This window comes from Ornithodoros turicata, chromosome 1 (assembly GCF_037126465.1).
Source record: "Ornithodoros turicata isolate Travis chromosome 1, ASM3712646v1, whole genome shotgun sequence".
Lineage (NCBI taxonomy): Eukaryota > Metazoa > Arthropoda > Arachnida > Ixodida > Argasidae > Ornithodoros > Ornithodoros turicata.
In genome coordinates this window covers 124,602,749-124,628,578 of record NC_088201.1, presented here as the reverse complement: position 1 = coordinate 124,628,578, position 25,830 = coordinate 124,602,749, and the positions used below count along the sequence as shown (strand labels likewise).

Below are 25,830 nucleotides of genomic sequence, written 5' to 3'. Positions count from 1 at the left end.
AGCAATTCTGCTCTTTCTGTTTCTCGAAAGAAAGAAAAACAGCTTCATAAAAAATAATACATCTCAGTGAATTATGGAAATTAGAATGCCAAAATACCTTGCAGATAAGGTTTCCCTCCACTCGCATACGCGTAAATGCGAAACTAATGTACACGTATAGTTGTTTTATTTAAAAAAATCTCTATGACAAACGGCTACGACAACGAAGTATGCCTTTGTGGCACCCCGTTTATTTTGTGTGTGTGTGTGTGTTTCAGCTTGGACAAATTTTTATCAAAAAGTCATGAGAGCACTTCATTTTCACAGTTGAGTCCTACCAGCGCGTATCTTTTCCAAGAAAGACTATAATGACTAATATAAGGATGACTAATCGATTAAATTCATTAATTAACTCTAATAAGGACGTCTTGAACAAAAGCCAGATATCGATATGGGAGACTGTCCTAGTTAAAATCCACACCACGTTTAAAAATTATGAAACACGTACGTGTATTAAAATATCCATCCCCGAATTTTGACATGCAAATGGACCAAAACCGAAACCGTGGCAACCACGTTTGGGGTGTTGGTCTTCATGGTACGGGATACTTCTGTATATCAACTGCGCTCGCAACTATATTGTCTTGGCTCGGAAACCGTATGTTTCCGGAACGTAGAGAGGGAAAAAGGAATCACAAAACACGAATATACTTCAAGTACTCTTCTCCTTAGGGAAGCGCGAGATTTATTGACTCTACGTTGCACTATAGTGTCAGCGCGCTGAGCGGTTGAGCTGGAATTGGAATTAGAATTGGAAATGAATCAAAAATAATAATCAATAATACTAAAAAGAAAAACAATGAAGAAGCGTTATCTGAGCTGATCGAGGTCGGTTCACTCTGGAAATTGTTGCACCGACGACTAGCGCCACGTTCGAACTTACCTCCTCTGTTGAACTGTCCTTCTCGGCTCGCATGGCCGCGCCCATGAAATCAGCAATCAGCTGTTCTCGTTTTGTGGAGTGTGCACCAAACTGTTTGTAGTTCAAGCTACAGGTACTTAATACGAATGGGAGATCTTCGGCAGTCTTCCTGTGGATTCGTGGGTGCATCAACAAAGATGGGCATAGCCTTCGTGATGGCTGTGTGTGTGACAGCCGGTATCTTTCTCCGTCTGTTACGTCGCGAGACAACTGAGATCACCGTCTGTGCGCGCTCAGGAAGCTGAAATCTGCCCTGATACACATACAGTAATATATACCTTCAATATACGCTGATACATATATGGTCAATAAATTGGTACTTGTTCCACTGCAATCTTTCCCGGAGTTCACAAGAGACAGTGTTTGTGGATTTATGCCTTACATTTAATCTATCGCAGGTCGTTCCACATCCTACCCGAATAACTCATGCCACACAGTCAACCCTTGACTTGGTTTTAACCTCCCATCCTGAGCACATCACTTCTTTGCATGTCACTGATGGTCTCAGTGACCACAAGGCCATTTTCTTCGATATCTCTTCAAGTCGTCCAAATATTCGTAAATTCAACGATAAAACCATATACGACTACGCTCGAGCTAACTTCCAAGCCATCAACGAGGGTCTTGGCTCTGTATGAAAATTCCTTTCATGGCACCTCGCCTCACGCCATTGAGGATAACTGGTCCCTCTTTCGTGACAACATAAACTACCTTACCGAGTACCACGTTTCAAAGATAAGAGTGAAATCTTATGATCACAATCCTTGGTTCACGAAAAGTCTTAAAATCTTGCTAACCAAGAAAAAGCGTTTATTCAGGAAGGCAAACCGTCTTGGCGACGACGTATCATGGGCTAAATTTCACTACTGTGAATGGGAATACAGGCGCTCGATCAAGGAAGTGAAACATAAGTTCTTTACCATCGACCTCCCTTCTCTCTTGACGAATAAACTAAAACAATTTTGGAAAATTTTATCTCCGCCAAAATCCCACCTTATCAGTCTGACACCCGCTGACAACGACTGCGCCAACGCTTTCGCTTCCTTGTTTTCATCCGTTTTCAATACCGATAACGGGTACACCCAAACTCCATTATCAGTAATCGCCTCCTCACCTGTGGACCCCATTCATATCAGCACTCATGACATTTGTAAAATCATTGAGTCACTTAAGCTGTCGTGAAGTGCTGGTCCGGACTCTATTAACCCGAAGGTTCTATACAACACGAGATCTATTTCCAGCAAGATTCTATGTTGCATATTTACTCAGTCACTCCAAGATTCTGCTTTACCGCAGGACTGGAAGACTGCGAAGATTGTCCCTATTCACAAATCAGGCAGCTGCCACATCGTTAATAACTACCGCCCCATTTCACTCACTTCTATAGTATGTAAAATTCTCGAGCGCATACTCCAACGTAGTTAAGTACCTTGAAGAAAAATGCTTCTTCTATCCCTTGCAGCACGGGTTTCGAAAGCTCTTTTCGTGTGAAACTCAAGTAGCCAGTTTTGTTCACGACATCTTTCTCCACGCGGACAATAATCATCAGACTGACGCCGCTTTCTTAGATTTTCGCAAGGCATTCGATATGGTGCCGCACTCTAAGCTTCTATACAAACTCTATCTGCTTAACCTCGACCCGTATGTCATCCGTTGGATAGCTCAATTTCTGACTAATCGTACGTTATTTATTACTTGCAACAACCACCTATTCCCAGATGTACCTGTGCTTTCTGGTGTCCCTCAGGGTTCAGTCCTCGGCCCTCTCCTTTTCCTTATCAATATAAATGACCTTCCTTCAGGCGTATCTTCCAGGATTCGTCTCTTTGCTGACGACTGTGTAGTGTACAGGTAAATCCTCTCTCCTTCTGACCAACTAACCTTACAAAGCGACCTTTCACTAATCCGGCGTTGGTGCAATGAGTGGCAAATGCCTCTGAACATTGCAAAGTGTCGCTTTTTTGTCGTTTTCTCGAAGACGGGTCTCCTGTCTTCCTCCCTTCCCCTACACTCTAAGTGATATCACATTAATCCGAGCAGATTCTTACAAATATCTTGGAATTCACCTTTCGTCCAACCTAACTTGGAATGAGCACATCAACCACATAATAACTAACGCTTCTCGCTCCCTAGGCTTTGTTAGACACACCCTCAGGTTGGTGGCCCCATCTTAAGCTCCTAACCTTCACGGCTCTTGTACGAAGCAAGCTGGAATATGCATCACCTCTTTGGGACCCTCTCCAAAAGTATCTGTGCGACGCCATAGAGGCCATCCACAATCGGGCTGCCCGTTTCATTTCCAACGACTACTAATTCGATACCTCTGTAACCGCATTAAAATCAAATCTTAATCTCGACTCACCCGAACATCGTAGCCGTCTTGCCAAATTAGCCCTCTTCCATTGGTTCTTTTTCATCTTGCCACCGCACCAATCGCCCATCACCTGCCCGAGTGTCATTTTTCCTCGCATCGACCACACTAATAAGGTCACAGGCTTTCATTGTAATACCAATGCATTATCCAGATCCTTCTTTTGTTCAACTGCCATCGAATGGAACAACCTCCCATCACCTCTCACAACTATTATCGAGCATACAGTATTTTGTAACACCCTCTCCCGTTCACTCCACCCACAAGACCACCACGCTTGTATGTCAGTTGCTATGAAATTTTTCACCTCCCCGTTATCATATTTTTTAATCATCTGTACATATGTGAACGAACTCCCTGTTTCACGCTTTAATACTTGTTTTCATATAAGTTTGTACTGTCGTCGTTTCTTTATTTTCCTGTTTACTTACTGCGAATTGTGTTGTTCTTTTTTGCTTGCTTGTTTGTTTCTATCAAGTTGCTGTAAATGTATCTTACGCTCCAGTTCCCACCCCCCATGTAATGTCCTCCGGACCCTTGGGGTTCTCGAAATAAATAAATAAATAAATATGAATGTTATACTAGTGCGTGCAAGTAGCGTCTGATGTAGGTCCACGGTCTCGTAATGATACAGTGAGGAATACTGCGACACACTTGATTGAAAACATTGCTGCGAGTTAGCTTGTTTCCCGACTGATTTTGTGCTGAACTGAACTTGCATTTTTGTAAAACAACTTCAATATAATGCAGTCGTAAAGAGATAGTTTCCTTGGTTTTGTGGCATATTGCGCTCACTTCGTCTGCTTTATCTGGGGCCCCGTTTGGGCTATCGCGGCCTCAATGGGGGTCCTGACACACGGTTTGGGAAACACTGAGGCATACTGTATATTGTTACGTGTGACATGTTGTAGTGTACTGAAGCCAGCTTCACTGTTGTATTGTTTCTTCGCATGGTTACTTCTTCAACGTTACTTGAATGAGGAATGCGGAGAATGAGGAAATGTATGCCTTGCATGTTCTGGATGTTCTCTAATTGCTGACACCTGCTTTTGGGCTAAAATCCAGCAACTACACAAAAAGATTAACAAATGCAGAACAGGAGACAGAAACACGGACACAATGACATTAACGATGAACGTGCTTTCATGTTGTTTCATGTTCAACAATGACATGATTGAGATCATGATATGTGGTCAATTTTTTTCTGTGTCTCTGGTTCTACATCTTATGAACATGTGCCACATTGCCAGCACCCTTTCCCTCTAGCTACGAAGAGAGCCTCTCAGTAATAAAAATGCAGGTTGTGAAAAGCACGTAAACAGTGCTTCCATTTTTTGGGGTCTTCGCTCATCTAATGTTTATGGCAGAAAATGTTCCTCTAGTTCACATGACATACTGAATATGACTGTGCTCCACAGCCACAAACTACATTGTAAATTAGCACTGCAGTGTGTTTATCGGCACACATGAAATTACCCTTCATAAGTGCATCATGCAAGCTCATTGATTCTGATGCTAATTGCTCATGAAATAACATGGGGTGGGGTGAAAGACACTGGAATCACATGTTGTGTCACTAGCAGTGCCGTACTCACTCAGCACTGACATCACAAACAGTGATTTTTCACTGAAGCGTGCAACTCAACGATTTAATTCACATCTTGATTGCAGAAAAAGTAAGCACATGTTTGTTATTACTTGGTATACAGTTGAAACTTGTTAATGTGATAATGGTCATTCTCATTGATTTTGGCAATGAAAATATTTTAGGATAAAAAAACACCTGTCAAGGTGTAAGCTATGAAAAGTAGTAAATTGAGTGAGGCATTTTAAATTGCCTTTTTTCCTTTATATTTTCAATGCTGACATACATCAGCTTGTGTAACTGTCAACCTCAACTATTCCAGCCAAAACCAGCCAGAGATGTAGCTTGAGACTCTCTTAAATATCACTGAAAAAAAATTGTGTGCATTTTTTAGATGATGCATATATCGAATGTAAATCATTTTGTTTTCTTGAACAATGGGGGCACATTAAACTGTGCCGAAATATGAAGTTGTCCCTTACGAGCTTCCTTCTGACATCTACATGTACATCATTTGTGCGCTTTCCTTGCCTGGTGTTAGAGGGGAATCACGGGTCTGCCATCCCAAAGGGTATGTAGAACGAGAATAAATCTGGTGACGTGGTGAGAACTCAAGAACGGAGCACATTTGGGGTCAAGTTTACGATGAATTTCTGACAAATTAGCATTCTTGAAGGAGTCCCAGATTATTTATGCTTGTAAGTGATTGCTTGTGATTAGCTCCACATAAAAATATCAAGCTGATCTATATTCATTGTTTAACCATGTGTTTGAGAATATCAAGCACTTGCAAAAAATTACTTTTTTTTTCAGATAGTATATTCACATATAGGTCGTATAAAAGAAATCTTCCCTTATTTGTATAACTAGTACTCTCCTGGAACATAGTGAAAATCTAAAGGTTTATTTTTCTTTAAAAAAAATTAAAAAAATTGTCACCATAATGTGCTGTAGCTTGTTCGTCAGTTGAGGGCATCTAGGAAGCAAAAAAAATAAAAGATGCCTTTGTGGCTCTCTCCTGCGAAAATCGAAGCTCTGCTTTTCCATTTTGATAACCTACAGGTGTATTTGTTCTTACGCAAGAAAAATGTTTCGTCAGCTCATTCATATCCCATCTGTATGACGCTATAGCACACTTTGAACAAATTTTGCATTCAACTGCTCTGCCCAGTTCTACAGATTAGTTGCAGTCACTTCTTCATAACAGCTTTGTCAACATTTATGATTGTTTTCACATACCTTAAGTCATCTGGAAAGTGAACAAATCTCATCATTTCAAGGGCATACCCTCTCCTATAGCATGTTCAGAATCTGCTGGCATGTGTTTTCTGTAGATCTTATAGCATCAGCTGACCATATTGGCTCAGACCATGTCAGAATTGCGACGTAACAGCTTTTGAAAACAATTTATTTGATCTCGTGTGCCCTTCATCCACAACAGAAAAAAAAACCACAGTCTTTCTTTCAGTGGAAATAGGTGTTTTTGCTGCATTAACAGAAGGTGGCTCAAATTAATTGTACCTCCTTGTGGCCTGGGTGGAGCATGCCTCACTGTGCTTTATGTCCAGTAATTTCTTCTCAAACCGTATCTCTTTGGCAGTGAGCTACAACGTATGCAGTCTTCAAGCTTTCTTTCACCCGGAAGAACAGCTTACAGCTCTGCAGGCATCAGAATATCTGCACACAATAGGGGGCTGCAATCTAGCCCTATAGGTGCCAACGTTTTAAATGGTACTGCGAACACAGTCATAGTACCATTTATCACGGCACAAAGCAATTATGTCAAAGTCATGCTTGTGGAGGGAAAGCCACGCTTGCCAAAGCCAAAGAGGCAAAGTGATGATTATGGAGGGTTTTATTTCGCCCTGCTTCTCAGTGTATGGCTTCTGTTTTTAGCTGGAACAAACAAATAAAAAAAATCTGAGGAAACAAATATGCCACCTTCAGTTGCCATCGACCAGACTTGTGCCCGTTACCGAAAAAAAGGAACTAAATACCGTTACGCGTTACTTCAGAAAAAAGTAACTAAATACGTTACTCGTTACCAACTTACAAAAGTAACGAGTTCTCGTTACTCACAGGTAACGAGTTACTTTTACCGCAGCATAGTTAAAGGAGCCAACAAACATGCCGTCACTTGCCTTCAACCCTTTAGTAATGAGGAATTGCACTTCAGAAGACGCTGATACTCGAAATTTGTCGTCCGTCCTTCGTGTTCCGTGTCTCTCGGCCCGTTACCATGAATCTGTATCAGTTTGCCTGGACCTTCTCCCTTATTTCCGAAGTGGGGGGGATCGGAGATTACGAAACCACAAGAAAAAACACTGGTTTTCGTGCCACCGATCACCAACGGTTCCCAAAAACAGACGAGGGGCTGCGTCATAATTTAGAGCGCTCTGAAGCTTAGCAAAGACCAGAAAAGGCTAGAAGTCGAAATGCGTTTTTTCTAGCCATAGCACAATTGGTGGCCATTCTTGGGAAGGAGTGATGGTCGGAGATTACGGAAATAAGAGAAAGGACAACAACACATCCAGTGAGGGACTGCAATAATACTTTGAGTCACACGTCACGCAGGTCAAATCTGCCACACAATGTGTGAATCTGCACACATTGCGCCACACGGAGTGTCGAAATGTGCTCCCCCGCGCTCAAGAAAAGGAACGAGTAACGTCAGTAACCAGTTACCAAATTTTGTAACTGATTCCGTTACTATTACCATTTTTTAAAAAGTAACTGAATCGTTACTTCGTTACCAAAAAAAGTAACCGTTACCAAGTAACGAGTTACTTGTAACGAGTTAGGCACAACTCTGCCATCGACCAAGCAAACCAAGTCAATAATGGTGGTTGTTATTCACTCTGCTATGTGATTGTGTTCATGTTAATTCACCTGTTTGGTACTGTGGTACCAGCTAACTTCCTTGTAGTGTAACATATATCTGACCGCATGGAGGACAAAGAGGAGGAATTAGCTAGTCTGGCGTAGGAGCTCTCACACTGGCATAGCTGGTCAAAAATAAAATGTGGGCCATACATCACATAAAACACAAATACCAGTATATTTTCAGCAACCACGGGTTAATTTATAGTTGGCGCGGTGCATATAGCGTGTCCATGGACTGATTTTTTTATTCTTAGAGAAATCATATTTTTGCAGTTATAAGGGATGACAACATGTTCTACATCCGAAGTGGATGTACTAATTAGATCTCGTTTAATTATTAGAAATAGAAGGTCGGTGCAAATGCAACGTCGGTTTCCCTATGTGCCGCTATAGTTTTCAAAAGTATGCTCGTGACCATTTAGTTCGAGGGCATGGCCCCGAAATAATGGTTGTGTGAGAGTAAGTCTCGGAGCGTTCTTTTTGCCTTTTCACTTGAACATGAGGAAGAAACAACTCTGCAGAACTGCAAGCAGCAAATGCAATGTCGTGCAGGATGCAAGTTTTACAGCGATTTCATATTTTAGCACAATATTTATAAGCTGTAAAAATAGATGCAAGGGTACCATACAATGAAGTAGCTGGTACCGTAAATTTTAGACCTCTTCTTGGCGTGTGTGCTTGGCATAAAGAGTGACCTGCTAATAAACGTACTTGGGGATTTCTGAATGTGAAGATCATAGGAGAGAAAGGAAGGCAAACAAATACAACAGAGGGTGCCATTCATTTCTCACACTTCTGATTTCAGTCACTTATTGTGCTTGGTTTTCTTCAGTTGCGACATCTGATAACCAGAATATGCACTGTATATCCACGCGAATAAAAAAGATGCAAACATTTCTGTGAGAAAATTTCGTGGTTTCTAAGACCTTGAAAATGGCATTCTTAGGTTCCAGGGTACTCAAAGACCAGTGAAAACAACATGCTTGAAGTATTATGTCTAGATACATCTCTTGCAGCTTTCGCATGGCAAATCATTGTGTAGGAAGGTGCGCGAATCAATGTGGATGCTCCTGAAATTAGAATCTTATTTCGTTACACTTTGAGATTACCGTATGCTGGTTACAAAAACCTCTGCTGACTCAAGTTATTCATCCGAGAGAAAATTGTTTTTTCTTGCAAACAAACAAACGATTTCTTCACATTCATATGCAGCTTATTTGCAGAAATGCATTTCGAGAGTCTGTCCAGTACCTGTTCCCTGCATTTATCAGAACGTAGGCTCACAAGGAAAACCACTGGCAGGTTCCAATTTCACGATTCTACGGTTCTGAGGCTGGAACACAGACACATACAGACGGACAAACACAACACATCCACACGGTATCGGAATCAGGCTTTTTCGTCGATCGTCACTTTTCAACTATACGATTTCACAACGAAGGCAGCCCTGCAGGAGAATGGCGATGTTCGCGACAATGTTCATAATATAGCAGGTGTCCACCATAGCTGGAACCAACACCGGGAACTAATTTGGTGACAAGACACGAATTCAGAGTTCGACATACTCAAATTTGACAGGCCACCAGCAGAACAAACCATTAACTGCAGTGTCAACAGAATCCTGATAGCCGGCGAAGAATACAGTAAGCGATTCGTCCAGACTCGGTACTCTCGTTCCCAGCCCACCCCAAAAAGCCTCACCCTGCGGGGAAATAGTTCGAAACGCGGGAGCCAAAAGCCTTCGCTGCTATGAGGCTGTCGTTCCTGTCGACCAATCAGAGACGATTTATTTTGAAAGTTTGAATCTGAACTGTTTGTATCGCAAAAGTTGTTTTTTACAGCTTTATCTTTACACCGTGGATTTTTTCGTGATTTATTTTGAGGAGTTTATTCTCGAAGTTTATTTTGCGAAGTGTAAAACAGAGTGTTCCCAAATGGGAGATATCTTCACCCTCCTTTGTGTTTTCTCCAAGGTCGGAGCGTAAAATATTTTCCAGGAATGTAAAATAAGAGAAGAAGATTTCAGGAATATAACTTTGGTAGGGTTCTCAGGACACGAGATCTAGTCCATAGTGGCACTTTATATTAATTAAACAATATTAAATTAATACTGCCTTGTCGTGCTTTGTCGTTTTTATGAGTCCTCCCTGTTTTTGCTCTCACAATCCACCACATGTTAAAGCGTGTTTTAGTTTAGTGAGTAACAGGCAGCACAGGCACCAGGCGGAACCGGAACAGTCAGAACGACCTTCGTGTCCAATCCAACTATATCCGTAGCGCAATCCATACCGGCGCGGTACGTTGAGTACATTTCCTTTGTCTGCGCTGCGTTTACTTGAATATTGCTTGTAAAAATGACGTGTTTTTTTTTTCATTGTGTCCTGCACACTGACGACTATCAGCCAAAAAATTAGGTCGAATCCGGTAAGCTAAGATTTACCTTACGGGTCGGTGACCGTTAGATGCATAGGCCTAACTATTATTCCTTGGCTGGGGGCGTATGGGGAACAACAACAACTTTATTTTGACTTTGGGAAGTGGGGAGGTTAATCGCCAGAGGCGATACTCTACCCCATTGCTGGTGGGGATGAGGAGATGGTAACGAGCAGCATTATTTTCAGCTTAGAGAACCTTATGTATGATACTGTGATTGCGAGAACCGAGATATTGTGAAAGTATCTTAACTTCTGGACTTCAACCCTAAGGACATCTCCCATTGATGGCGTTTGTACAAAAAAATTGATGTGTTGTGTATCGTGGGTGCAAAAAGAAGCCGACGACTACGTAAAGGAGCCAGGATACCACGAGGGACAAATATTGCTTTTGGCAGGTATAGAACATACGTATATAGGTAATTAGGGCTGTAGTTTAGTAACGGTCCCGGAGCGGACGGATGGATATAGATTTAGAGGGACCACGGTAACGTCATTGTTATTAGACGATGAGTTTGAATACGGACGGTCAATGCACGTCACGAACGTTAGCAAATGAATATCTGCTTTATGTCATTGTTGCCAGACGACACGCACGGATACGGACGTTGAATGCACGCAAACGAAATGAATATCTGCTTTTAGACGGCAGAACAGCGTTATTAGGAGCCTAGGGCAACCTGTGACGTAAAATAGAAAACTGCATGACAAGCAAGGACTTTACCACTTTACTATCAGAAATAGGAGTGTTTTGAGTGTAGATGTTTGGAACACAGCATTTAGTATTGAAATGTACAGAAATACTGGAAATTGTTAGCTGAGGGACGAATAAATCAGAGGAAAAGGGGTGTTTTACAGGGGGAGGCTTAACGACAAAGGTCATCCGTCGTGACTGAGGGTAGGTTATTTCAGGTGAGTACATATCATGTTTCGAGGGGGCTCACGTAGAATAGGCATCTGTCGAGACGGAGGTTAGCCTAGGTCAGGTGAATAGGTATTCCATGTGTATAGAGGGTTCACGTGGACTGTTCATCCGTCGAAACTGAGGTTAGGGTGGGTCAGGAGAATACGTATTCCATGTGTCGAGAGGGCTCACGGAGACTGTTCATCCGTCGAGACTGAGGTTAGGCCATGTCAGGTTGGGTTAGGGTGTTGATGCAAGTGAAACGAAGTATAGTGTGGTATTGATATGTTTTATTCACAGCAACCGTTTCATCCTTATTGGGGCCCATCAGTACGGTGCAGGGCAGAGTACCCAACCGCATACGGTCACCCTAAAGGGGCCTGTCAAATATGTACAGGTATTTACAATAAAAACAGTGTCATTTCAGGATTGGTTTTCGTGTCCGGGAGTGTAAAGGCGCTCGATATCACTGAGGTGACTTCCAAAAGGGTTTTCATTCTTGTTCATGCAATTCATGCGCCAAAGGTACTCGGAGAGGTTGTGCGCAATGTTGTCACTGGTGATGCCACCTATGGCAAGTCTGTGGCGAAGTGGCCTCCACTGGGACTCAATATGGTTCGTGGTCACACCGGTGTCAGGGTCAACAAACTAACACCGGTGATTTACTGTCATATGTTGGAAGCCCTCCGGTGACATTCCGCTGTAGCTTTTCCAACAATCTGTGTACAGGTTTGAACCCTTATGCACGTTCGCATCTATCAGAGACAGGAGAGCCTCTGGTCACTCTTGTTGCCAGGGGAGATAGCGAGGCGTAGATCTCTCGTGGTTAAGTCGATGAGACCCAGAATCCACGTCCCTTCACAATGCGACCGTGTTGGTACAGGTTGGGACAAAAGTTTACAACACAAAATTTGCGACACCCTAGCGGCCGCCGGAAGCAGGTGAGTTTACGGTCTCTGAGGGGTAAAAGGGTACGCTGTTAGCGACACACAGCCGTAGCTTCCCTCCGAGGGAACACCCAAGCGACACCGAAACTACCACTGTGTGTCGCTAACAGCGAACTCTTCCACCCCTCCGAAACAGTGAACTCACCCGGTTCCGGCAGCCGCAAGGGTGTCGCACCGAAGAAAAAGTACGTCGCTCCCGTGTCCCGTAAACTTTTGCCCCAACCTGTACTATCTTACATTCGTCGATTTCGACTGTGTGGCCGGTGCCACCGATTTTTGAAGCTTAGATTGTGGCAAGAGATTCTGTGCAAACTTCTCTGTAGTAGCTCAACCAGTCGGCAACAGTAGCTCTGGATAGGATGGAGTCCGGGGATATTGATGCCTCGTCGAGCGCTTGGTCGAAGGTAATTTTCTTTGCATCAGTACGACAGTATCAGCACTTGTTCGAGCGATAGTCTGGTATTTTCGAACCATGTGCCGATGGTAACGGACTCACTGAATTCGGGATGATCTTTTTGCAGGCAAAGAAATCGTCCAAACGTGCACTGTGACGGTTTAGGAGTAAGTTCGATGCCACAGTGCGGACAGGTCAGAGTATTTGGCACCAAACACTGCGGGTTTATCCAAGATACCGTCGTTTGCGTATCCGCGAGGATACGGTTTAACTTGAACAAGTTCATGTTCGTGGTTTTGGAATCCAACACTTGCGAAGTGACGTCTGCTACACGAGTTTGCGGTGTTTGGCGACATCGATGTCATATCACAGTTTCTTCCTAATGTTATGTGTTATTAAAAAAAAACGTTACGTTTTAATTACATAAAAAGCGTTGAAAAATGAAAGAATTGAGTTTGATATTTTCAGGTTCTGTCATATTTTGACCGTTTGGTTCCGTTGGGATTGTGGCGCTGAAGTAGTGGGATAGGGTTAGGAAATAGATCACGGTAACTACCCGTCTGGAACGAGTTATTTCATAGAAAACTCACACATTTTAAACATTGATGACAATATTTGGTCGGTAAAATAGTCAAATTGCATGGAGGGACCGGACACATATCGTTTTTCTGAGTTTTTCATAATTTTGTCTTCATAGAAGCTGTGGGATCAGTTCTAAACTATATTCATAAATTTCCATTTTTGGCAAAAATGGGGGGTGTTTTTGTGTGTTTCGGTTTTTCTAAATTTAGTCGTCCCGTGCTGTATTGGGTAATTTTGTTCGTTTTCTACCATGCCTGACATAACTAGTGGTCCTTTCCACCATGCGTTGTTACTGCAACTTCAGTAAACGACCTGAAGCACAAAATAGACAAAAAAAGCTTCCCACGCTGAAAGTTGTTGCGATATCCTCAGACAGCGGCGGTGAAAACCGACGGAAGATGGCACACACGTGTGGCTATAGAAGGCAAGCGAATCGCCGCTTATGTAGGCTGTGATAGGCCGAGTGAACAATTTCGAGTGGTCTTTCTTGTTTGAAGCAATATACATTTTACCTTGCAATAATCGCGATGCGCCTTACAATATGACTGTGGTTATAATCGTAATACAAGTGGCAAAGGAATGGCCATAATTTCACAGAAGGTGCAAACCGTGTGCATTCATCCCTTTACGCAGAGCAGGAAATGGTGCAGTCATTATGTGTGTGCGACTCGCTAAAGGCGACTGTACAGATTAATATACGGAACGAATTGTGAGGAAGGAAGTGAGCCGGTGACTAGAACACATGACAAAAACCCTGAGACTACGGGACGACAAGGCGCGCGTGCGAGAGAGAGATTTTGTGTGCGCTGATTAGCATCACTGTGAGAGCCATACAGTCTCTCTTTCTTGCAAACTTTTTATTTTACTTTTCATCAGTGAATTTGAATCAAGCAAAGAGAAGGCGTTGCATAGTCTCACAACAGATCCAGAGTTTTCTTCTGTCATATTGATAGTGAGGCACATCGCATTGCTACACGCAATGAGGACTGTGTAAGTGATGAAACCATAACACCATCACATTCAATAACTAGACCACTTTCTATGGTCACTGCATATGTTACCGGAAAGAGCAACGAGAAACAACAGATGTTTGTCCAGTATCTGTGTGCGCCTTTGTCATGGCATTCTAATTGTTTCTCTGTCGCACCACGTTGCTGAACACACAACCTGAACAAGCTCAACTTGAAGCTGAAAGAGACTAAGCTGTTTTTTTCTCTCTTTTTAAAACTGAACTGAAAACGAGAGGCAGAGATAGCTGAAAAATAGCCAAAAATCTATTCTACTTGTTGTTTTCCCTAAATTCACAGAAGCCTGCTCAGGCCCAGACAAACTGCACTGTGATGAGGGACATCTTGCGACAAAAGCTCGCGGAGAAAAGAGTCCACCCCGTTAACGAGCTCGAGTCTGAGGTAAGGGAGTCTGATGATGGTGCTGTGATACCGCATAAGCTGTACGATGAACTATAAGAACGCTATGCTGCAATGAAGGCGCAAGTACGAGAGCTGAAGTCAAAGGTAAGCTCTTCACAACAGAATAGTATGATGGAAGATTATCTTGAAGCTCTCAGCGCAATTTGGGCACGATTTGGGGAAAATATAGACAGGCATGAATACGGTTAGTCTGATGGTGCACTTTGTGCTTTGTTTATTAGATCCTAAATATATTTTCTAGCAGACAGCCTAATCTTGCACATCACTTCTTGCAGAACCGCCTGAATAAACGGTGATAGCGGAGCCTCCTCTCAATTAAAAAAAGCTAACTTTCAGACGCATGGAGCCACTGTGAGTACTCAGGCTCCACCAGGGGTGGCCAGTAAGGCGGTAACGCATCGAGCGTATTTTACAACTGAAATGGGCCAGCGTTGTCTCTGCCGAACCGCGCGGAACGTGAGCAGAATTCTAACAACGGCATGCAACGGATTCCCGGCGGGCTCTGATTGGTATGGTGACTTGGGCTGCCTGCTATGGACGCGGTAGCTACATGTACAGATCACGACAAAAGTTTACGGAACACCAGAGCCACGTATTTCTTGATCTCAGCGACACCCTAGCGGCGAACGGGACTGGACACACTTACTGAGAGGTGCGTCGAGTACCCGACCACCTGTTTGTAAGTCTATCACCTGTTTGCAGCAAACGTGTCGCTCAGATGACTATGTACACCACTCCAATGTTCCGTGAACTTTTGTCGGGACCTGTACGTACGTCCATACTAGCTGTATTGTGGCTATGCTGATGAAAACACGCTATGTATCATGCTTTCGTAAAACTTCGTGTAGTGAAGATGAGCAGGCAGGATGAAGATGGCAGGAGTTATCCTTGTGGTTTAAAGAATAACCCAAAAATGGCAGCATGTTGCTGCAACACAGAAGAAGGAAGCAGCGTCAGTGCAAAGGCGGCCGCCCCATTGTCGACATGCACGGCCTTATAGAGCAGCGACCTGTGAAGCGCTTTTTGAATAGTGACGGTCTTAAACCAAATTAAATTCATCGCAGGATGAAATCGCAGTACGGTTGACGTCACAAAGTTGATTGATTCAGGTCGGTGCACTATGACCAACCTTAAACGGAAAGATGGAGCAAGGAACGGCGCCATTCCTTTTATTTCCTCTATGCTCTCTTCATACTCCAGACGAGCAGAAGGGTGCATCCTCTGGAATATTCAAATAAGCTTAACAAAAATAGACGAAATGATGATAATGATGATGATGATGATTGGGAGTTTAGTGGCGCAACGACAACAAAGAATAAACGAAATGCAAGACCTGCAAATGTGCTAGAAAGCGCCATTGGAATCAGTTCATGCAATCAGATCAATCATAGCTGGTGCACAATAATATGGCAAAGCAGCATCCACTTCAGTGAGTAATTATGAATGAAATTATGTTACTCCAGCATCCAAAAGCTTCCCAAGCGAGAGAATTGGTAAGATATGCGGGGTGGTTTAAATGTGAAGAACAGCGGTGTTGGCACTCCTCGAGAGTGCACGATGGGATCCTACACTTCAGTACGATATCAGTGTGGCAATGTTTTAGAATGTTTCTCTGTTGGTGACTCAGGAATAGCAATAGACAGGATACGGTAAACAAGCGGGCTAAGGCAGTGTTCACATGGGGCAGCTTTTTCCAGCAACTATGAGCAACTTGGAGTTGCTGACAGTCGGTAACCTCCAGCAACTCCAGCTCGTCAGAGTTGCTGAGAATCGGTCGCCGACCGAAAACCTCCAAGAAGATTCCCAAGTTGCTCGTGCACCAGCCAATCCTGAGACGAGCAAGAGCACGTGACCTGTGGCGTCAAATTTCAAATTTTCCAGGGCTTTCGGCTCCTTCTTTTCCGGAAAGCTCAACGTTCCGCATCAGTCGAACCCAGAATTAGTGAGAACTGACGTTCTGAGGCTGGAACAACATAGAATTAGTAGAACAACATAGAACGACAGAATTAGTGACTTGCATCGGCGTTCGCAGCAGATATGGTAGGTTTTGCGTAAAATTCATAGTTATTATACGAATTCACAGGATTCATCTGCAGGCCTGGAACTTTAAGTGGACGTCTGAGCGTCTGCGAGCTCTCGTCAGGTTCTTTAGTGAGCGGGAAAACCTGTACGACATAAATCACATGCAGTACAAAAATCGCACGTTGCGGCAGCGGCAGTTAGAAGAAGTTGCAAAGGAGTTGGGCTGCGATGGTATGTGGGCGCATAACCATAACAAATAGCAGCGTCCCATGCATGCAGCTCATTTCTCCCTGCGCGCGTTCATCCTTTCTAAACTCCCATAGAGAAAAATGTACGTTGCATGCAATTCCCTTTTCTGAAGCACTCGATACGCGTGTTTACTGGATCCATTACTAGAGGACGAGGCTGTGGGGACGAGGTTGATGTGAGCTGTTATTAAACGGAAACGTTCTATTTTCTCCTTTGACTTTGGTAATTGTAGCGGGAACGTTACAATTTTGGCGCAGCCGACAGGATTGTCACCTAATTTGCAATGTGGGTGGAATTGTTTCTTCGTCCGGTTCCTGATCACGGGGTCGTCATTACAGCATACCAACCTCATGATGAAGATCGACAAGAGTTGCCTTCACAGGCCTCTACAAAGGATCTCCTACAATACTTAATGGAGAAGAGTAAGTTGGACTCCACGGCTCTACTTGCTAAAGATGCGATCAAGGTAAACATGAAGATGTCAGGCTTTGAGGAGCTTTTGGTTAAGCCTCGTATGCTTCCTTCAGCCTCGCCCAGTGAAGTGTCTGCCGTGGCAGACCCGAACCTTACTTTAGTTTTGCAACAGTTGGCCCAAACCCAGCAAGTGCTTACTACTCTCCTGGCGTCTAAGCTGGGAGACGATAGACCTAAGTTCGAACTAACAAAACCCGATCCGTTTGATGGAAAGTCCTCCTGCCGAATGCTTGGATGGAATTCTACGAATATGCTTGTAGCAAGAATTTCTGGAGAGCCGATAAGGATCGGATTAAAAATCTCCGTCTGTTTTTAACCGGCATGGCGAGGAAATGGTATGAGCTTCGTGTACTGGAGCATGCGAACTCTCCCTGGACCGACTGGAAGAGAAGCTTCCTGGAGTCGTTCGGAGAAAATGCGGTAGACCGATGGGACAAGGCAATTTTCTACAAGTTTCGCTTGGGAACAGTACTTGAGTATTTTTATGAGAAACGGAGGCTGCTGCAGCTTGCTGATCCCAAACTGTCACCTGACTCCACTATCGCCTTAATCGTGCATGGACCGCCAAAGGACTTGCAAAAGCAAATACAAGTGAGGGCTCCGAAAGCAGTAGGGGAACTTCTGCAGTGCTTGAAGGAGCTGTGTATCACCACACCTAACGCCGAAACTTCGAACAAGAGGATGGATTCCTGGAGGACATCGAATAGTAAGGCCCGCGGGGCGTTCCGCACAATCCAATCCGCCACTGTTGACGTGGTGGAGTAAGTGATCGATGACGCCGACGAAACAAAAGACTCAGAAAACGAATAAAAGAGGGTGTACAGCCTCACCCTACGACAAAAATGAGGACTGTATTTCTGACTAACGGTGGTTTGCTACATGTGTCTATATTGGTGAATGGCTATGACGTTCAGGCGGTACTTGATAGCGGCGCCTCAGTAAACCTAGTCAGCAGGAGAATCGTAAAAGACGATAACATCTCTGCCGGACAAGTCATCCAAGTGCAGGGTTATGATGGACAGCGAAGGTGCTACAGCAATTGGACGTCGCTGGAGGTAGTATACCAAAAGAAAAGCTTCTTTCTCAAAGCATTAGTGATGGACAACGTCTCTTACGACCTTCTGCTCTCTCGCCCCACCATAAAAGAAATGAGTTTGAATATCTTCTGGAACGATACGGTTTCTCTCGACGCGGATGAAACCTGTCCCATGCAACTGGACGAGCGCAGAGTAACCAGTACGGAGGATGTGTCAAAATATTTCCCCGAGCTACAACCACATGGCGACTATCCACCTGCGACATCGCATTTTGTGGCACCGTTTACTCTCCGCGACACTACGGTTGTTCGTCGGAAGCCTTATCAAATGTCGCGAGAGAAGAAGAGCTGGCTGAAAGGAGAGGTGAAGGGAATGTTGGAGGCTGGCATCATCCGTCCATCTGTGTCCCCATTTGCGTCACCAATTACGATTGCTCCGAAGGAAGATGGTAGTTTTCGCCTCTGCACGGACTACCGCTTCATAAACAAGCAGACGGACCTCTTCCCCTACCCAATGCCGAAGATAGAGGACATCATTAACGAAACCGGAGGCTGTTCAGTCTTTCCACGAATCGACTTCAAAGGGGTTCTGGCAAGTTCCTTTGACGGAAGAGGATAAAAAGTACACGGCCTTTGCTACACCGTTCGGCCTGTACGAGTATAATCGCTTGCCATTCGGTTGGAAGAATTCCCCCGCCTGGTTTCAAAAGATGATAGACTCTGTTTTAGAACCACATTTGGGGGTCTTTTGCAATGTCTACATTGATGACATCATTGTCTATTCGAAGTCTCTGGAAGATCAAGGTCCTAAGGTCCTTCAGTAATGCTGACCTACAAATTAACCTAAAGAAGTGTGCATTCTTCCAAAGACGTGTAGCGTTTCTAGGCCGCGTTTTTGATGGTCAGACAAAAACAACAAAACAAGAATCCGTCGCACGCATAGCAGAGTTACCCAAGCCCACAGATGTTCACTCGCTTCGGGTGTTCTTGGGTTTAGCTGGACACTTTCGCGCCTTCATCAGGGATTTCGCAAAACGAGCCAAATGTCTAACGGTGTTAACTCAGAAAGACGTTCCCTTTGTTTGGACAAAGGCATGCGAAGATGCTTATATAGACCTCAGACAAGCTATCTCATCTGATCCGGTATTGGCCCTTCCGGATTTTGGCTTGCCCTTTGAGTTAAACACCGACGCCTCCCGCTTTGGCACAGGAGCAGTGCTGTATCAACGCCAGGACTTGGAGCCGAAGGCAAGAAGACTGAGAGTAATTAGATATCACTCATACACTTTCAGCAAGAGTGAGATCAACTATTCCACAACCGAAAAGGAGGCCTTGGCGGTTCTGATGGCATTCAGGTATTTCACAACCTATCTGGAGGGCAGACACTTTAAGCTGTTCACCGACCATCAGGCGCTGACTCATATCCTCAAGCAGTCTGAGCCGAAGGGAAGAATGGCGCGATGGATTGCAGAGTTGCAGCACTTTGATTTTGAGGTTGCACATCGACCAGGCCCATATCTGACGGACGCGGATGCGCTCTCAAGACTGCCCAATGTACACTCACCAGCGCTTCTGGAATCGTTCTACCTAAAGTTATGGGAAGGTACCGAGGAGCTTCAACAACTGGGAGAAAGATTTCTGGTTCCCAAGACTCTTGTGCCCAAGGTATTGAATATGTATCACGACAGCCCGGAGTCTGGAGGACATGACGTTTTTTCGAAGACCTACCACAAACTGAGGCAGCGTTTCTCCTGGGATTGCATGAAGAGAGACATCAGAGATTACGTCAGGTCGTGCGCTGAATGCCAATTAAACAAAGCCAAATATAGACCCACTGCGGACCGTATGATTCTGACAGAACATTCAGCGAACCCCTTCCAAACTGTCCACCTGAACTTCGCAGAGCTAAAGAAGAAGACGGAAGGTGTAGGAAGGACGCAGTCATTCCTGGTTGCCATTGATGAGTGCACTAGGATAGTGGCTGCCAAGCCGGGTAAAGAGGATACAAATAATGTCATAGCGATGCTTGAACGAGACATGTTCCGCAATACAAAGCGTGTTGTGTCAGACAACGGAGCGGCATTTACAAGTCGGCGCTTCCGATCATGGCCGCAGCAAAAGGGGATCACCTTGAAGACATCGTCGCCGTACCACCCTTCGGGCAACGGGCTGGCCGAGAGGGTTATCCGAGATCTCAAACAGTACATGTCTATGTATCCAAATTTTCCTGGTGGATGGAAGTGTTCTCTCGAAGCCGCAGTGAATCACCACAAAAAGTCGTACACTGCAGGTTTGGGATGTAGTCCATACTTCTCTGCACACAGAGTGCCCTCTGTATTGCCCGCTGACACTCAACTGGGCATAGCAGACAAGATCGTCCTGAAAGAGAGCCTAAAAACAGAGCCCGAACAACACACCTACAAAAAGGCGATGAAGAGAGGTTTCGACCAAATACATTACCCTAGCATCCCAGACGTCGCACTAGAAGACATGGTGCTAGTGAAAAAAAATATTCCTGGGCAGCGATTAAGGTGGTCTGGTCCATTTCGGGTCCTACGAACTGCGCACATAGACGGTGTTCTTAAGAACGTTGTGTACATAAATGGCAATGGCAAAAAAGAAATTGCCGCCATAGGAAATATTTTAAAGTATTATCCCAGGAGGGATGGTCTTCTTCGCACAGGAACTGTAAGCAGAGTACGACGAGGAGGACAAGGGGAAAAAGGAGGTGGAGGACGAGACTGTGGGGACGAGGTTGATGTGAGCTGTTATTAAACGGAAACGTTCTATTTTCTCCTTTGACTTTGGTAATTGTAGCGGGAACGTTACAAAGGTGACCACACTGCTGTAATAAAAAGTCATTTATTCATTTGTTAACATAGCACAACAACCACTTAACAACACACACATTGCTCCTGCTATTTCCCTTAACATGTGAGAAAGCTGAACACATTACATTGTGCATGCGATATTTTTTTGTAGCCAAGGCTGCACTCGTCAAGTTCAGGAACCTGATGACATATTTCTTCAAGGAGCACGCAAAAGCAAATGAGCGAAAGTCAGTTCCTACACCGCAAGAAATGCTAAACAAGGCTATATCTGTGTTGAACGAGCCCGATGATATCCGAGGCATGAACTACTACTTCTGCAAGCAGGTTGTGTCAGAGCTCCGCACCTTGGATCCCTTACGAAAAGACATCGTAAAGATACGAATACTTGAGCTCATACTTCAAACAAGACACGATGTGGCAATATCAAGGTGCGTATTTGCAGTGTGCACTCTGTAAGCATAGCTTTCTCTGCTTGGACAAGTGTTCACACATATGGTTGTTATTTGGGTCAGAAAATAATTGCAACTTAGTGACTTTTCATTTGGACAATGTTACCCAATCATTGCTAAAAGACATCTGCTGCTTCCAGGGTTAACATCACAACACTTGTGTACAAAATTTGTAACATTTCGTACCATTTCGTAATTTCGAGGTGCAAATAATATGCTTTCAGGGAGGTATAAAGATAGTATACCTTGAGGAAGGTATAGCGTTTATACCTCAAAAGGTACAAGGCCTGGGACAAACCGTTTATACCCCAAAAGGTATAAATTTTTCTAACAGTGTAGGTGTCATGCACGTGTTCCCAGTGGTTGTAGTGTCTGTTTTTGACGTCTATTTATGGTAGTGTTTGAGCTGCTATCGCACTAGATGGAATGACCTATGTTATTGGTTATCTTTCGGAGATGACCGTTGCGAAGAGGCGTACCGATCATGCATGTGATTATTATTATTATGACCATTATCACTGATTATCTTTTTTGTACATGTTTCATTACTTGATTTAAGATTTTAATAAACAAACACATAAACTGTCATACCCCTCATTATCTTAATGGATATTCACTATTACACATTTGTACTATTGTATTTGGACACAGTTAGATTTGGGGATACCTGCGCTTTTGCCCCAGCAGAAGTGCAGTAGCATAGTAGCAAGAGGTAGCAATAGACAATGTAGAATAAACAGTAATTCACAACATTTGATGAATGTTCTATCAACGTAGAAAAACCAACAGTCAACGTAGAAATAGCGTTATGGAATTATAGTAGATTCTACGTGTTTTTGACCGGACATTTTTTACGTACAATCTACGCTGCACGCTATCGCCGATTCTACGGTGGTGTTGTAGATTTGCAATGTTACTTCAACGTTGATTCTACATTTCGTGGTTGACTGGGATTCAATATCGTTCTCTGGCCAGGTCGTAGGATCGTGGATTAGCCAATGTGGTCCGCACCACCATGTGACTTTTCGGAGAGTGTTCGTGCTGGCGTCTCTCTTGTGAGACAGTCTGCAGGGTTAGTCGCTCCTGGGCAATGCTTCCACCGTTTTGTGTCCGTATTCTGCTGAACTTCCTGAACACGACTGCTGACGAATTGCTTCCATTCGCTAGGGGGCTTCCCGATCCACCACAGGACGATCGTCGAGTATGTCCACAAGTAGTATTCAAATGCAAGACCAGACCAGATCCGCTCTAGGTAGCTTAACATCCTGGACACAATCAGCGCTTCCATAAGTTCTAAACGCGGCAGTGTCATCTGCTTGAGTGGAGCCACACGGGACTTCGAGAAGATGAGCGTGGACGTCAGGGATCCGCTCTTTTCAGTCCTCAAGTATGCCACGGCACCATGGCACTTCGGGCTGGCGTCGCAGAAGATATGGACTTGCAGGTCCTCGGCGCCACACGGGAGTAAGCAACGATCTGCAGTGACGTTGATCAGCTCGGGAACCTCTTCACACCAGTCTTGCCAGAGTCGCTGCTTGTCGAGCGGCATCTCCTCGTCCCAACCCATCTGTTCAACCCATAGTGACTGAAACAGCATCTTTGCCCGAACAGTAAACGGGTTCAGGAGGCCAAGAGGATCGTAGATTCTAGCCGATGTCTGCAGGACGTTACGTTTAGATCCAGGTGAATGTGCCAAGGAACTAATTACTCCATCCAAGCTGCAGGCGAGCTGGTCGTCTTTCGTATTCCATATTATGCCTAGCACCTTTGTAGTGAGGCGATCCTTTTCGTTCGCTGCACCTCGTTTATCCGTAGAAAATATTTCGTGAAGCTCACAAGAGTTGGATGACCACTTCCGTGGACACATCATAGCTCGGTCCATGATGACGTTTGAGTCTTCATAGAGCTTCAACGCAGACTCAAAGGTAGCAGCGCCCGTTAACAAGTCGTCGACATAGAACGATGTCGAAAGTGTGTTCGCGGCACATCTTAGTTCCCCATCTATAGTCAAAAAGTGGTGGTGAAGCGTAGCTGTCAGTAAAAAGCGACTGGCCGTCGTTCCGAATGGCACACGTGTCATGCGCCATTCAACCATTCTGGCACCTTGACTGTCCATTCGTGATGGCACTTCTTCAAACCATAAAAAACGGAGTGCATCTCTGTCTTCTTCGTGAACGCTGATTTGAAGAAATGCTTTTCCAATATCCGCTACAATTCCGATCGGATGTGTCCTAAAACGCAGTAGAATGTCCAGCAGATCCTGTTGTACTTTTGGGCCCTTCTCAAGGTGGCCGTTCAAGGACGTGTCTTTGTCGAAGTGCGATGACGCGTCGAACACGATGCGCATTTTCGTTGAAGTAGAGTCGGGCCTAAGAACTTCACGATGAGGCATGTAGTAGGTTCGATCAGCCGTCTTAGGATACACTGCTGGAACAGCTTCAGCGTGCCCCTGGACCAGATACTCGCGGATGTTCCTGTCATATTCATGTAGCAGCTGCCTGTTGCCGACGAGTCGGTTCACCAGCCTAGAAAGTCTGCTTGTAGCTACTGCTTTGTTATCGTGAAGTGGGACGTCCAGGTCATTCCACGGAAGGCGTACTTCGTACCGCCCGTTTCTCATTTTGACGGTCCGACGGAACTCCGCCATTACATTGCCTTCTGTAGGAACGGGCGCGATCTTTTCGCAGATTCCAGTGCCTTCCACTTCCCACATTCTTCTGATCACCTCATCATCCTCTATAGTGATGCCGCTCACACTAGTTTTGAGCACACAGATGAGGCTGTTGACTTGTCGTGCTTGCAAGTCTTTTACGGAGCTCGGCCCTTGAAAGGTCCACCCAAATATAGACTTCATGGCGACGAGCTGTTGGTATTGCCCGCAACGACGGACGTCTCCGGAAATGAGCTTCCAAACTTGATCGCAGCCTACGAGCAGGCTGATCCCGCTCACTTGTCGCAGTCCAGGAAACGCAACCATGTCGGCTACTTGTTCGCCGCGGCCCTGAAGCTCCAGCACATGTTCGTCGTCAACGGCCGATTCCGTAATGTCTCTGCAGAGCTCAGGCATAACGATGGCGTTTAGTGTGACATCGTCATGTCCGTACTGACTCCTCACGGTCACTTCCACGACGGTTCTCTCAGTAGGTCGGGACTGTGCTGTCGATGAAAACGTGTTGATGCTGATCACAACTTTTGCTACCTCCTTCAAGTGCAGCATTTGCGCTAAATCTTCACGAATGAAGGTACAGGAACTCCCACTGTCGAATATTGCCCTGATGTACTCGCACTTCGTTCCTGATGTGGCCCATGCTCTGAACGTCTGCAGAAGGACAGCGCTCGACGAAGACGTATCGGTCACAAGAGCTGGTGCGTCTTCTGTAGCCGTGGCAGGCGTTTCCTGCAGGTTACCTTCCTTTCTGGAGGCCCAGTTAGGGTCGCACATTGATTCTACATGTCGTCCGAGCACTTTCGACATTTTCCTTTGAAGCGGCATTCTCTCGAAGTGTGCGACCGTCTTGTGCACCGGACACAGCGTCGCTGCTTGGCCAGTACCTTCTTCTTGTCCTCCATAGAAATAACCGCGTTGCACGTTTCAGTACGATGTTGTTAGCTGTTGCAGAAGAGGCAAGCTTGAGCAGCCGCTGTCCGGCTAGGTAGTGCAAAGGCAGTAGCGTTGACGGCTTGAGCTTTAGCGGTCCTATGTGGAGTGCCGTAGTTTCGTGCAGCGTTGTCGAAAAGCCCGCTCTTCTCTCTGCTTTCGACCTCCGTCTTGAGGAATTCCAATACTTTGTTAAGTTCTTCTGACCCAGAGCTTCCAGCAACAGGGGTCGTCCCGGCCCCAGAGTTAACGTTCGGGTCTGGTGTGACTGGGGTCGACGTTCCAATTCCAGTCGCAGAGTTCCGAGAGCTGGATCTGTGATACTCGAGGATGATGTCACGCGGAATGGAGGACAGCAGGATTTGAGCCATCATCGCTGAATATGTCGCCGTTGACGTACCCAGGGACCGTAGGCCGCAGCTATTTCTTTGAACGTGGTCGTACAGTTTACGTAGACCGACAGTATCTGCTGACGACTTCACTGAAGGGAGATTCCGTAGTTTCTCCATGTATCCTTTCTCCAGCTTTCCTCTGTCACCGAATCGTTGGGTAAGAATAGCAACGGCATCGTCGTAAGTAGCCTCCGTTGCTTGTAACCCTGCTACGGCAGCAGACGCAGTTCCTAACAGAAGCGAGCGTAGATAATGAAACTTGTCTGACTTGCTGAGGGCTGTGTTGTCGT

At 44.9% G+C, this 25,830-nt stretch overlaps 1 protein-coding gene across 1 annotated transcript; it reads right to left on the bottom strand.

Moving 5' to 3' along the window:
- Positions 1–22,541: 22,541 nt before the first annotated feature.
- On the bottom strand, positions 22,542–25,043 carry LOC135384865 (uncharacterized). The gene has a single exon (XM_064614049.1). The coding sequence runs from the start codon at positions 25,041–25,043 to the stop codon at positions 22,542–22,544; it is 2,502 nt and encodes an 833-aa protein (XP_064470119.1).
- Between the last annotated feature and the right edge of the window lie 787 nt (positions 25,044–25,830).